Source organism: Dreissena polymorpha, chromosome 9, assembly GCF_020536995.1.
Source record: "Dreissena polymorpha isolate Duluth1 chromosome 9, UMN_Dpol_1.0, whole genome shotgun sequence".
Taxonomy (NCBI): domain Eukaryota; kingdom Metazoa; phylum Mollusca; class Bivalvia; order Myida; family Dreissenidae; genus Dreissena; species Dreissena polymorpha.
Window position 1 is genome coordinate 88,266,771 of NC_068363.1, and position 15,928 is coordinate 88,282,698.

A 15,928-nucleotide genomic window follows, 5' to 3' on the forward strand; every position below is an offset into this window, starting at 1 on the left:
CCATTTTTCAAGTTTCATGAAAAAATATTTAGAGCTTTTAAAGTCATCGCAGGATCCAAAAAAGTGTGACAGACAGACGGACTGACGGACACACAGAGCGCAAACAATAAGTCCCTTACGGTGAAACGGTAGGGGACAATAATGCTTTAAAATCGGCAGGTCGGTTCAAGTGTCTATCTATTGTTTTTTTTCTGAACAAAGGGCCGTTTTGTTTCTGTAGAATAATCAAGTGACTATTTCAGTCACATATAATGTTGGTACAAAAAAAAAGAAAATTGAATTGACATTTCTCATAACATAATACATATATTTTACATTGGGTTATGTTCATGTATATTTACCATCATTGGCATCACTTTCCCGCTGCTCGTCGAATATATATCGTTTAACTATCCTCTTCATTACACGCTGCAAGATAAACAAAACTCGTTAGGCAAGATTTGATACGACAAGCTCTTACGTCACAAGAACAACACGTCTACTACTACTACTAATGTGTATTTTTGTGTCTGTAAACACATTGTCTGTTATCTCAACAATTTCACACCTTGACTTTCTGCCTACATTTTCAAACATACACATATGTGGGGTTGCATTATTTTCCAGATAGATGCGACACTAATAACAGATACCAAATAGATATTACACATCAATTAAATGAGGATTGATTCAGTAAAGATTTTTTTTACAAAGATTCCTAACCCTAACCCTAACCCTTAACCCTTAACCCTAACCTAACCCTACCTTAACCATTACCCTAACCTGAACCCTCTAACCCTAACCCTAACTCGAGTTAACACCGCACTACTTTTGTACAATTTCTCTTTGAGTGATGAATCTATTTGGAATACAATATTCTCTTATTATGTGGGCCTCTCGCTCTTCTTGCTGTTAAGAGTTCTTGACAATTTCTATTCTATTTCTCCTTTCTTATGACATTAAATGAAAACGTTTCTCAGTAGCTTGGTTCGATAAAAAAATGTGTCAACCCGAACATTTCATAAACAGTTATCTAATGTTGTTTTCTGGGTCTTCACCTATAGCGCACACTGTACCTTATATGTTAACTTCTCTGAATATATATTAGGGTCCGAGTCGTTTCGAACAAACCCATTGGTGGTGTGCAATTTCTCCTGGAAATGTTTGATGCCCTGACCAGGAAGCTGCTGTTCTTGTTGGTCCCATGAGCGCGGTCTTAAAGTTGAGTTCTACAAAATAATGCGTCAATATGAGGGGATATGGTGCAAGAACGTGTTAACAACGCTATCTCGACTAGTTGAACAATTTGTTTATCGTCTATTGAAAAGAAGGAATAACCACAAGTGTAGGTGTCACAAACAACAACTTCAGCAATCTACATTGGCGACTGTTTAAGGTTATGTTACCTGATGTTAGAACAAACAGTTCAATTTAATTCTACCGGAATCTAGGAATCATGTTGCTATACATTCTATCAATATCAATGGAGTTGACGTAATTTATATAAATACAGGAACAAATTCTCTTGGTGCAAACTGATACCTTTTGATTGTTAGTTGGCATAGGAAACATTTCCAGGTCGACAACTCGTCCAGGATGCGCCACATTGACGTCACCATCTTCAGAGGGGAAACAACACCGGAACAGGAACTTGATGATGTTAAAGAACGTTTTAACCGACGGTATGACGTTAAACGGCACGGGTAGCGTCGAGCCCTCTTTAATGTACTCCATGTACAGCTTAGTTCGGGCGAATTTCCATTCTGTGTCGGCTTCACCCTAGTATGAAGTTACACATAAATAATTCAAAAGTAAGAAAAACACGTCTAAAATTTCAAAAACATCGTAAATTTGCTATATCTCTTTTTTCGTGTGTGTGGAAGGTATTTTCAATTCCTACGTTAAGAAGGTTAGATGCTAACATATTTCTCTTTTGAAAATCTAAAAACAATTCTGAACGAATGATCCATATATGTTATATTATATTACCAATGTGTTATGTATGAAAATGTAAATGTTGTTTATGTTAATGTCAAACATGGTAAATTAAATGAGAAAACAAACAAACATATTATACAGCTCTTTTCGACTTATTTACTCCATAGGCATCACATTCTCAAACATTATTTTGACGAAACAAATTCACCGAAATTCTATATTCGCACAGATTTTAACACGGATTTTAATGAGTTATGCTCGCTACGAAACGATTTCGCTGCTAATACTGCTTTCAGTAAGCCATTTTCTGGATTTCTGTTTCAAGCATACGATAAACAATGCGAAATCTGGGCTTATTTCATGTGCGTGCAGTGTCGCCCCATATTAGCGAGTGAAGTCCGCACAGGCTTATCAGATACTTTCCGCATATACTGGATTTTTTTTAAATAAAAAAGACTTCTTTTTAACGAACAATATCACAAAAGCGGAAGTGTTGTTCCTGATTCGCCTGTACGGTCCGCATATGCTTATCTCGGGCGACACTTCCGGAATATATAAAGCTCCTTATTCCCTGAAAGATACTCAATCCCATTGGACTTACCTGGATCAATTCAAACGAGCGGGACATCATGGCGATGAGCATATTGAGAAGCACGATGACGGAACAGACATTATATACGCCAAAGATCCAGTAGCCAATGGTCTCCGTGAAGATGTGGTCGAACTGTTTAACCTCAACTGCCTCTGGCTCCCCGCGACCAAACAACGACCAGAACACCGTGCGGAAGGTTATATGAGGGCTGGAAATTAGTATAAAGTTTAAAGCCTCGCTCTATGACAACGGGGCTTACTGCATATGCGTTTAGTGTCGTTTCAGATTAGCCTTAGCAGTCCACACAGGCTAATCAGGGACGACACTTTCCGTCTTAACTCTAAAAAGAGATTTTCTTTAAACAATAAATACCATAAAAGCGGAAGTTGTCGTCCCTGATTAGCCTGTGTGGACTACACAAATTAATATAGGACGACATTCAACGCACATGCATTAAGTCAGGTTTTCCCAAAACTCAAATGAATTGTCCCATTTGGTACAATTTGCATATATGTATGCATGTTCATCTCGCTATGTCAACATTGTACAAATGGGCTAAATTGTTTGACCACTATGACTGGGCCGGCGCCATCAACCCCCTTAGAAATAGAGGCCGTAACACGGTCCGGAATGTTTTATAAGGATGGAAAAATATGCTTTTCGTTAAGAGTACTGATTTAAGGTGGTGCATTTAGTACTTCTTGTAACATACTTATCTGAGGTAGCCGGTGGCTTGGTGACTATATGCGATCGAAAGCAACACATAACAATTTAAAAGCACGTTGAAACACGATATTTCTTAAGTTGAATATGTGTCTTATATCATAAACATAAATCCTTTATATGGTATTTAAAAAATATTGGGTGAACAATATGGGATGAAATACAAGTTCATACATTCCGAAGTTTTCCTCCGCCTTTGTTGTCAAATTATGGGTGGGAACCAATTCAACTTCCCCACGGACTTCCTTCGGGTAGTACCAGTATAGGTTATGTAAACCGACAAAAAACGCCACGAAGAATACCGTGAAAATTGCACCAAACTTCAGAACATCCTGAAAATCATTTTTATTGCAAATATGCTCATGTAAGTATACCAACGGAATCTTATCACATTGTCAGATCATAGGAAACAAACAAAAATGAACATGACAATAATAGTTTCATCGCTGTTTTAAGGTATAAATACTGCATGCTTTATTTAAGATGAACATATTTTTTTCTATATGTATTTTGTGTATAAACTGTCGGGATAAATTACGCATAATTTGCATAAGTGCCGACTTAAATTACAACACAAAGACGATATTTACTGTACAAATAAAACACTTACGACCAAAATGGAATTTTATACGTTTGCATATGTGTCTTGCTCAAACTTTATTTATTTAAGATTTATTGAAAAGTAAAATAAAACCCTCGTTTATTTCGTTCAATAAAGATTTTTTTTTATCAAATAGCAATAGAAGTTTAATATACTTTCATCTATCTAAACATTTTTAGTAAGCTAGCCTTTAGCCTTATTTCCGGGACATATTCAAATCATCATATGGTGAAAAGGTTATATCTCATTAAAGTGCTAAATGATAACGGGTTAAACATTTTATCACCTGGTTTTTAAGAAAGCAAATATTCTTGCTTAACTTTATAGTTTCGATACATATTTTTTGTATTATTAAGTGTTGACGCCATCGTTTAACAAAAAAAAAACGCCACGAGAGTGGTCTGTAGCCTATGAAAACTAAAAATATCAAATATTTGTAAATAAAAATAATCGTGTACGGTAACATGAAAATCTCTTTGTATAACCTGATAACATTAACTTAATAAAGTGTGACCTTTGTGTTAACACAATCTATACCGTAATTATTTTGGCAACAGAAATCTGCATTGGGCCAAACAGCTCGTTGGCAGGAAAGATGTAGGAGAGACGCGCGATGCTCATCACGTTTGCAATCGCGAACAGTCCCTCTGCGATGATGTGAGGATCCCACTTGTCCCAGTACAGACGATCTGCAAAACACTTGACGACAATAACACGTGACAGCAATAACACGTGACAGCATCAACACGTGACGACAATAACGCGTGACGACAATACCACGTGACGACAATAACACGTGACGACAATAACGCGTGACGACAAAACACGTGACGAAAATAACACGTGACAGCAACCAATGACAGCCAGCAAAGCGTATGCACACCCTTATTCCATAGCGTAGCGTACATTACTATCCTTTAACAAAACACCGGAATTGGTCGACAAGAATCTACATTTGCAAATTTCCCCATAGTATTAAGCTACTGTAGACTCGAACTCACAATTAATATGGCAACATAATCTACATACGAACATAAAAAAGCGTAGGCAATATAAATATATTGCCTTCTATATCCCCATGAGAAGTTTCCTATTTGAAAGAAACATTTTGATCGTACCTGCTACGAGCCAGTAAAATTCTTCTTCCGCGTGATCATCTCGGACCTTTAGCTTCTCCCAACTATTCACGTCCTCGAAATACTTAAGTGCCTCTTTCACCTTAAAGTAAGTTCATAATGATAAAATATGCTTCGTAGATATGTGTCTCTTTTCTTAATTAGGATTTAGTCACACGCATAAGCAAATTATAGCTGAGATTCATTTGATATAATTTTCTTCTCTAGAGCCTTCTATATCTTTTTACTAGTATTTTAAAACATCAGAATTTAAAAATAAAAAAAAAATAAAAAAATAAAAAACAATTACAAAAAATAATCTAGGTAGGCTGCGCCTTTACTTTTTATAGTATCCCCTCGCACAAAATAAAAACAATATGAATACACTGTCAATACAAGACCCAAACATAACCTGTAAATGTAATTAGTCGTACATAATTTCATAAGCGAGGGGAATCTGAGAGTATTGTTTGTATACTATAAACGTTGAGGTAAATTTAAATCCTAGATTATAATTTAATTTTATAAGCGTTAGGACTCTAAGAGTATTGTTTTGTTAACTATAAACGTTGAATAAAACTTAAATCGTCGTACATAATTTCATAAGCGTTAGGAATCTTAATGTATTGTTTTGTATACTATAAACGTTGAATAAAACTTAAATCGTCGTACATAATTTCATAAGCGTTAGGAATCTTAATGTATTGTTTTGTATACTATAAACGTTGAGTAAAATTTAAATCGTCTTACATAATTTCATAAGCGTCAGGAATCTTAATGTATTGTATTGTATACTATAAACTTTGAGTAAAATTTAAATCGTCGTACATAATTTCATAAGCGTTAGGAATCTTAATGTATTGTTTCTTATACTATAAATGGTCAGTAAAATTTAAATCGTCGTACATTACCTTCATAAGCGTTAGGAATCTGAGAGTAAATGATGTAATGTAAATGGTCAATACGGTGAAGTCAAGGTAGTTGTACAAAGCGTCGAAATAATTATAGATGCCCTCGCTGTAGACCTGTTTAAGCTCTTGCCACAGCATGCCTGAAACAATTTGAACAAATAGGGGTATTACATATAATATGCACTTTAACCCATTCATGCCTTGTGGACTCTCCCATCCTTCTAAATTGAATCAATTTATTTCCAAAATTCGGGATTTCTAGTGTATTTATTTCTATATTTAGAATATTTCTTACAGAAATTACTTTAAGCAAACATCGCAGACCCTGATGAGACGCCGCATCATGCGGCGTCTCATCTGGATCAACGCTGTTTGCGAAGGCTTTTTTCTAGACGCTAGGTATAAATGGGTTAAGGACATGACGATGAGAGAAAGCTGTATAACCACCCACTGTGTAGTACTTAATTTTCACTAAACGTCATATTCGGGTGGTTATAAAATATGTATTTCGAAAACAGAATAAGTGAAATTAAATATTGTCTATGAATTTAAAAAAAAAGTAAATTACAAAGTAAACACGGACGTTTAAAAGTCGTGTCTGTTTGTTTAAAATCAGTGAGTGAAAACACATTGGAAATTGAACGGAATTGCAGATCGTGTATTTACATCAACGTCCATTTATGAACTGGTTCTAGTATACTCAGAGAAATAGAGGATATTTATTGGATTCGGTAGAATATCGATTTTAACTCATTCGTGATCATATAATTTTTTTTTCTATGATCACGAGTGAATTAAAATCGATATTCCAAGGAAATCCAACAAATTTTCTTTTTATTTCACGCATTTTTAACCATTTATTTATATTGTTAACGAGTTAAGCTTAAATATTTCGCTGGAATAATGACGTCATTTCGTTAAAAAATGACGTAATTTTACAGTAAAACAGTGAACATTATCGATAATTTTCACTGTTCATTTTCACTTTTTGAAACAGTGAATTATCAGTTTTAATTCACCGATATTTTTCTATACACCACCGGAAAGCATAAAATAAATGGAAACTACTGGTACGCACCAATAATCCACACTGAAAGCACGACATTAATGATCTGCGGACTAAACGACCTCAGTTTGAAGTCATTTGGCAGAAGCTGGTTTTCGTGAAGACGAAACTTTGAAAAGTTCTGGTAGTTTCTGGAAAAACAACAACACAATTATTATATATGAGCCGTGCTCTGTGAAAAGGGGGTTGAATGCATGTGCGTAAAGTGTCGTCCCAGAGTTGCCTGTGCAGTCCGCACAGGCTAATCAGGGACGACGCTTTCCGTCTAAACTGGATGTTTGCTCAGAAGAGCGTTTCTTTTCCCCAACAGAAAATATCATAAAAGAGGAAATTGTCGTCCCTAATCTGGGAAGACACTATACGCACATGCATTAACCCCATTTTCACAGAGCACGGCTCATATAATAAATTATCCAAGAATCTAATAGATTATTATATAATTATGAAATATATTTTTGTAGATATCAACTTCTATGAGACTCTGTGTACCATACGCACAAAAAACGACCTTCGTCGCGAAAAGAACTTCTGGAATTGATTTTTTGACAATAATTTGTTAATCTACGTATAAATGGAATATTATGTTATATTTGTGAGACTGACCAATATAAGTTATTGGAACATGCATCGGGCATAGATTAATCATTCTTTATCTGAACCCCTTCACAAATGGGGTGTTGATCATATGTGTACTGACACGTGTTATTATCACATATCAGCCACTGCTTATATTACCTAGGGGCATGCGATACGCAATCTGCACATAATCGAAAGAGACTTAACCCATGTATGCCTAGCGTCTAGAAAAGGTCTTGGCAAACAGCGAAGACCATGATGAGACGCCGCATGATGCGGCGTCTCATCAGGGTCTGCGCTGTTTGCTTAAAGGAATTTCTGTAAGAAATATTTAAAATATAGAAATAAATATACTAGACATTCCTAATTTTGGAAATAAACTGATCCAATTTAGAAGGATAGGAGAGTCCACTAGGCATAAATGGGTTAATGTGGGACGAAAGAACAAAATGCGATATCCAAAATGAAGAGGTCAACAAAAGCATACAAAACAAAACATATAGGATATATTTGTTGGATTCGCTGGAATATCGATTTTAATTCAAGAGTGATCATAGAAAAAATATATTTTCAGGTGGCGCATCGATATTCCCCCGATTAAAAAAAAATGTCTTTTCATTGTATGCTTTTTTTTCACAGTAAATATACATTATTAAAGAGTTAAACATAAGAATTTCGCTGGGATAATGACGTCATTTCGTAATTTTTTTTTACGTCATTTCACAGTAAACAGCGACAATTATCGATAATTTTCACTGTTAATTTTCACTGTTTGAAACAGTGAAATTATCAGTTTTAATTCACTGATATTTCTCTATAAACCACCAGAAAGTATTAAATAATTAAGTTAATTTCTGTTTTACTTTCCGAAAACGTAATTCTTATAAGCGCGTGATACTTACTCTCTGTAGTATTTGTACTGTGTTGTGAAATTGGACAACGGAACTTTGGACGACGGGTTTTCCGCCATGCTTGACGTCAACAGCATGACGAGGAAGGCCAAGAAGGACACTGTGTGACCGATGAACTTTATGCAAGGGTACCGCAGAAAGCTACCAATCTGAAACCAATATGGGTACCATTACTGTATTGTTTATTTTATAAATTGTTTCTTGTTCTGTGAAAATTGGGCAAAATGCATGTACGTACATTGTCGTCCCAGATAAGCCTATGCAGTCTACACAGGCTTATCAGGGACGACATTTAACGCTTTAATGGTATTTTTCGTTTAAAGGAAGTCCCTTTTTACCGAAAAATCTAGTTTAAGCGGAAAGTGTCGTCCCTGATTAGCCTGTGCGGACTGCACAGGCTAATCTGGGACAACACTTTACGCACATGCATTATGCCGAGTTTTCTCAGAACATGACTCAATTAATAGTGGGGGTGTTTGAAAGCATGTTTCATGTATTAATATAGACGGACGAAACTCACCTGTAATACAAATACAACACATACATGCCTGATAAATAATTGTAAAAATAAACTTTATTTTGATTTAAATTTTAAACGACAAAGAATAAACGAACACGTTGTTTGTGTCGCAAGGTGTTGTAAGTCGATGTGAGTACGGAAAGTTATTTAATCGTAAGGAAATTAACCCATTTATGCCTAGTTGACTCTCCCATACTTCTAAATTGGATCAATTTATTTTCAAAATTAGGGATGTCGAGTATATTTATTTCTTTATTTGCCAATGCCTTTTTTCTAGACGCTAGGCAAAAATGGGTTAAATACACTACCAATGTGCTTAAATTTTTGTCCATTTTATTTTATTTAAAAATTTCTTTCGTGGATGTTTACAAGCAGATTGACTGGGTCAAAATTGAATGTGGGAACAAAATGTTCATCATCGTAATGGGAATAGAAAACCCTAGTCATGTGTCTGAGACAACAGCAAAATTGCGTTAGTTTCTTTTCATCGTGCCTCAAAAAGTCTAAATTCTGTTGGTCTCGTAAGCAACCATAAGTTTTTAAATGGTAATTACATTTCAATGCATTTGGTAGTACTACCCTATAATTGGAATGTGAAGCAAAACATTAAATACAAATAAAAGCTTTGTGTATTACTCTGCGACCATTGTGACGTTTGGAGGTTTTTAAAATCATTTTACCCCTCAATGACTTGGATTATCCGTTTCAAGGCGGTGGAACCTATTGTTTTAAGTTCTGTGTTTGCTGTGAATGTGCGTGGCAAGTCTACTACACGTGTTTTGTGTCAAACTGTTTGGTAATTGGTACCTTACCATAAATGAAGGTCCGCATTTTAAAATAAGGTTTCTCTCAGCTGAAGATTTACTTAAACTGTTTGATAAAATGGCTCAAAGGATTAAAAACAGTTTGCAGTTCCTGTATGTTGGGTCACATGTAAAAAGAAAAGTTAAAGGTAAAAAAATAAGCTAGATTGTACGACTAAGACGTACAACTTATAAAACTTCTATCGCGTCAATTAAAATAAATCTATTTAAAGTGTGCCTGTCTAATATCACTATTATTATGAAGCGCGCAAGTCATAAGAAGATTGCCCATTTTATTTTAAGAATTGCAAATTTACAATAATGGTGTAATTTGTTTGACGTGAACGGGATCGTTGTGTTGAAGTACATGTTTAAACTATATGTTTTTGTCGGAATATAGTTAAATTATATTAGGAGAGCTGTCTTAGATGTATGTACAAAAATATCCAATAAAGACAAACCAATAGTAAAAAAACGTGTTATAACCATAACTCACAATGTTTTATCGTGAATAAACAGAGAGATTGATGGCAAACAAGTAATGCGTGGAGGGTGGACATAACTAGCTCGAGGAAACTTACCTTTGATTTTGGGGCAAATATGTACAAGAAGCACATGACAGGGTACGCCAATGTAATGAGGGAGACGATCATTATGCGGAAAAACCAGTTAGACCTCTCTAAGGCTCTGAAATCCGAGTACCAAATGCTGACAAGCTTTTGCTGACAGCTGGAATGGGCAACGAACTGAAAAGGGTGAATACATTTCAGTTATTAAGAGAATGATTATTGTTCTTGTAAACATACCGTAAGCTTTTGAAACACTTCACGTTCAATCAAATAACGGTAAAAGACATATTTCATATGTAGATAATGTAATAATTTACTTATAAAATAGCACACTCGTTCTTCAAATAGTGCGTAATATTGGTAACGGTACCCATTCTTGTAAATGCATATCATTTTGTTTATTAATACAATCTGCAATTGCTGCCTTGTTCTAAGTCAAAGCAAAGATTCATTTATTAACAATTATAGTTATTGAAACGTATGAGAGATATCATGTTAAAACGTTTTCGCGGATTGTACGTTTTTAAGGAGAGATCTAAAGATTTTTTCCCCAGTGGGCATTGAAACCGTGACCTCTCGGTCGCTAGGCGAACACTATATAACAACAACGCAATTACGATTTTTTTTCATTCTTATTAATTTACCTTCTTTTCATTGTACTGAATCGCAAGTTTCAATCTCGCCAGCTGCGAGTATGACTCTGTCTCGCTGTCACGTCCAGTTTTATTGATGAGGATTTCCAATTCATCATGGCCCCGAACTTTGTCGAGGAGTTGTACTACGTACACGCTCAATTGTTCTGCCAGCGCCAGATACTCGGTCTGAATATTAAACGGAAAAACATAAGATTATTTGTATACCTCACTTTTTCTTTTTTATAACTAAAAAGATTACCTGCAAAAGACATATTGATCTGTTTAAAACTTTTTTTTATAAATGTCACACTTTGTCGGTCGGTATACATGGAAATTCAAAATGCAGGATACATTGTTCAATTCAAACATATATAAATATTCATCAAAACATTTGGGAATTCGTATACACGTCAAGTTTATTTTTATTCATTGTGTTTTCACTTTTTTTTTATTAGTGCGGTGCTAACAACATAAACGTCAAAGTACTTAAAATAAATATAATATCAACATATCTCTATTGAAGGCAAGCGTCTCAGTGAAAAAAGATCTTTCAATCGGCAACCAAAATCAATCACGACTGAACACATATAAAAACACAATGTTGTTTGAACACATTCTTGTCCTGTAAAGGAATGGTTCTAATAAATCATCGAATTAATTGGTGTCCTGCCGATGAACTCCACAAAGAAAAGCCCTACAAATCATACAATGTCAAAGGCTATTACGTGCCGTTTGCTGCCGCATACATATACATATATTCACTGAACCGCTGGCGTATAAATGGATTTGGAAACGATTATCGAATCGTCTTGTGGTATATACAAGGTTGTTTATATTCACTCTTTAGTTAAGGATAAGGGTTTCATTCTGACAAATAAAATATTGAGTAGTATGTTTCAGTTAATTGTTGGCATTTTAAAAATGAGATCTTCACCTAACGGTGAAGTTGTACTAACAGTTGTTTTGGTATGTAAACTTAAATGAATGCAGTCAAAAGAATTCATAAAACCGGAATCATTTTTTTATCATACTGACCGTTCAGAAGAGTTGAAATCTAAATGATATGCAAGTTTCTTTGAATGGAAAACAGTCCAAAAATAAAGTATATAACATCGCTTACAATTTGGCCAGGCTCTGTCAAAGGGCGTTTAATGCATATGCGTAAAGTGTCGTCCACACAGGCTACTCAGGGACTACACTTATCGCTTTTATGATTTTTTTGTTTACAGAGAGTCTCTTCTTAGCTAAAATCCAGTTTAGACGGAAAGTGTCGTCCTTGATTAGCCTGTGTGGACTAACGCACATGCTTAAAACCCCATTTTCGCAGAGCACGACTCGATTATAGCATTGATAAGTCTCAAAAACTCTGCCATAATCAGTAATACCGCAGTTCTTTTCTCGCCATAGAAACAAGCAAACATTTATTAGCATGCAATATAAATTGTAGGCAGTCGACATGACTGTAACAGAGAATTTGAATTATCATGTACTTCGCAATTTCAAAGATGAGAACAATGGCATCTAGATACGAAAGAATTAAAATTAATGAGAACTTTGTTTGACTATACCTTTCGTTCAACGTCATATTTTTAATGGGTTTCTTAAAATAAGGAAGTTATACACCATAGATCTAGTATATCAGTTTATCGACCATAGTTCAATTCATGTAAACATGTCATCAACTCTAAAGGAAGTAAATGACGTTTATTATACTGAATTGTATATTGAATATTAAGTTTCATAATTATATAACCGCTTACAATATTATTTTCATGCATATGTGCGTGGGATCGAACGAAAATGCGGAAATATATGTTGTTTTAAATGTATTCAATAACAAAAGTATTAAATAATTTGATCAATACACATATTTAAAGTGATATTATTCGCATATAACAGTATATGAGGTGTCTATCACAACCGTTGTTTATTTTTGGTGTTTTCACTTCATACACACTTATATTTGTTAATGCAGCATCAACATAGTAAAATAATATCCCAGAAAGAGAAAAATAATGCATATGCATAGCAATCGTACTTTCGTTTTGACAACTGACGACAGAAATGATTCGATGTAGGATGTGAATCTAGATTAAGTTTAAGTGCAGATTCGTTCATACGACACAAAGACACAATTTTGTTTTACGGATCATTTCGGCTTAGAGGACTGGACAGTACAGTATCGTATATTATATATATTTTTTTTTATAAACAACTGGTAGCAAGATGAGTTGTAGATAACTGATCAGTAACCACATTTTAACTAACTCTTTTGACCGGTAAATTCTTTTCAGCTCAATTCGACAGTGAAAAATGCGCATAATATAACTTTAATGCCAAGTTTCCAAAATAGAGACATGCATTTGGCACAAGTGTCTGTACAATGCATCAAGGCAATCGTTGTGTCCTTTCGACGAACCAAACGAAGGAGCACTCTTTTATCCATTATAAAAATATGAGAAAGCAACATTTCGCTGATAAATGAATACTAGGAAATCATTGTTCTTACGAGTGTCATCAATAACAGACGCCTTTGCCAATCAAGATTAAACACATGGACGCCAAACTTCACAAACGGAAATATCTATTTGCCAAACGTGCCTTTACTACCATTCGAAGCATTGTGTCCTGTCGATAAACCAAACAAAGGGACACCCTATACATCATATATATCATGGCATACATAAATATAAGCGCACATGCACACTTTTACTTATTGAAATGTATGTATTTATTAACAAATGGTAAGTGAATTATCATTTCGAAAGGGAAATGTAACTTTACTTACAAGGATATTTGTTTGATTCAAAACAATTACATTCAATAGACGGATTTAAAAAGACATGTCCAGATACTTGTTCAGATTATAGAACTTTCAACAGCTACGCGAATAAAATAGTAAGGGTATTTTTTCAGTTTCATCTATCACCCACAATATATATATTTAAATAAATAAATAAATAAATAAATAAATAAATATATATATATTTCCGAAAACCTATAATTTATCAGACTGAGTATGTTTCATAAAATGTTTAAATGCTGGACAAATTAAGCAAAGTAAACATGTGTTAATATTCTTAAAAGCGAATTCATGACGTGTATTATTTATGGTTCTTTATAAGTGCAACGCAAAAAGCATCTGCAAAGATATAACAAAGACCAATCGAATCCAAACGAATCACTGTTACACGCAAACGTGTCAATGTACAAACACATTTCTTTCTCTTGAAGCCCAAAATCAATCACGACTGAAGCGAAAATGTCTTTGACCACATAATCGTTTTGGAACATTCATGTTCGATCCAGGAATGGCTATAATCAATCAGGGCATTATTTGTTGTCCTTCCGATGAACTTCACAAAGAAACGCTCTACAAATTATACAACCTCTTATGATATATCGTATCATTTGCTGACACAGACATTCAAACAAAATTAATGCATTTATTTAAATGCTAGTTTTTAAATGAATTTTGATATCAATACCGAATAATCCTTTTTTATTTACCAGTTATTTTTATTGACGAGTTCTTGAATAATACGAGTTTCATTCACACACATTTAAAACGGACCTTTTTCAATAATTCACCGAACTGTTCTCATTTTGATTGCAGATCCTGATGACATTTGAGTAGCGTTACAAATCACATGCTACACAAGCTTCTTGAATAGAAAAAAAATCCCGATAATAAAGTATATAACACCGGTCAAAATTTAATGATTGATTAAGCATCAAATTTTTGTAATAATCAGCAATACCACAGTTTGTTTCGTGACATAGAAGCAAGAAAATATCAATAAGGTATTTATTGTTCAAAGTCAGATGTTGATTGTCACGATGGCCTTGTTACTACGAAGTGGTTGCTTTAAGTTATACACCTAAGATTTACAATTCCAGTTCGTAGAACATTCAATATCCATGTTAAATAAGTATCAGTTTCATAGGAAGTAAATGATGTTTATTACACTGATATGCATATCATTTGTACGCAATGTATTGTTGCATATTAATACGTAGACCTTAGTTCAAACTTTACATACTTACCCAACTAATTACAATCGCATGTTTCATAAAATTCGCCATCGTTCTTTTTACTTCTAACATTATTTTGTTCGGGCACATGTCTATTAGATAAGATGACAATGAAAAGTGCTCTTTTAATTTTAATCAATAGTAGTATAACATTCATCAATAAACCACAATAAATGTATATTAAACACATTTTATGCTAAATTTACCGAACATACACATTTGATTGGCAAGCGTGTCTGAGCCATAAATCAAGGCAATGTTTTAGTTTTGTCAACGAAACAAACGCACTTTTATTCATGTTAAGCTATTAGAAAGCAACATAAATTCGCTTATAAAATGTATATGACAAAATCATTGTACTTACAATCAATAACAGAAGCCATAAACAATCAAGATTAAATACATTTTTGCCAAGTTTCTCAAACGGAAAAAAATATTTGGCACATGCGTCTGCACTATGAATCAATTTCTTGTGTGTCCTATCGATGACACAAACAAAGGAACGACCTATACATTATATAAAGCTAATATAAAACAGTAGAAAACCGTTGATACAATAAATTTAAGTACGCACACACATTTTTATAAATTGAAATGCATATAAGTATGTACACGTGGTAATTTGAAATATCTTTATGAGTTTGACACAATTTTTTAAAAATATTATCTGTAAATGATATTTGTTTGAACCAAAACAATAACATTAATTAACAAGAGCACCGCATAACGGGTGCCAACGCTCGGCTGCGGGTGCATTTTTTACTAAATGAAAGCTTGTCAATTTTTTTAAAGGTCACAGCTCCGAAAACAGCAGAGCTAAAAATGATGGGCGAAAACAATACTTTTCTGGAGCTCTAAATATCAACTATTCAAAAGTATTTTTTAGCTACATCTATCAAAAACTAATCGATACTGCCAATACCGTAACCAACATACTAAAACTTGTAGGTAAAA

General features: G+C 34.2%; 1 protein-coding gene across 1 annotated transcript in view; it reads right to left on the reverse strand.

Annotated features, from left to right (window-relative positions):
• Nucleotides 1–15,928, reverse strand: part of LOC127846244 (short transient receptor potential channel 7-like) — a 31,703-nt gene that overhangs the window by 5,018 nt on the left and 10,757 nt on the right. The window contains exons 5-16 of the mRNA XM_052377413.1: nt 10,949–11,125; nt 10,317–10,481; nt 8,404–8,561; nt 6,938–7,056; nt 5,860–5,999; nt 4,952–5,051; nt 4,371–4,522; nt 3,407–3,564; nt 2,519–2,717; nt 1,522–1,758; nt 1,056–1,208; nt 342–408 (exon numbers count right to left, since the gene is read on the reverse strand). Coding sequence (XP_052233373.1) covers nt 342–408; nt 1,056–1,208; nt 1,522–1,758; nt 2,519–2,717; nt 3,407–3,564; nt 4,371–4,522; nt 4,952–5,051; nt 5,860–5,999; nt 6,938–7,056; nt 8,404–8,561; nt 10,317–10,481; nt 10,949–11,125 — 1,825 coding nt within the window. The remainder of the gene's footprint in view (nt 1–341; nt 409–1,055; nt 1,209–1,521; nt 1,759–2,518; nt 2,718–3,406; nt 3,565–4,370; nt 4,523–4,951; nt 5,052–5,859; nt 6,000–6,937; nt 7,057–8,403; nt 8,562–10,316; nt 10,482–10,948; nt 11,126–15,928) is intronic.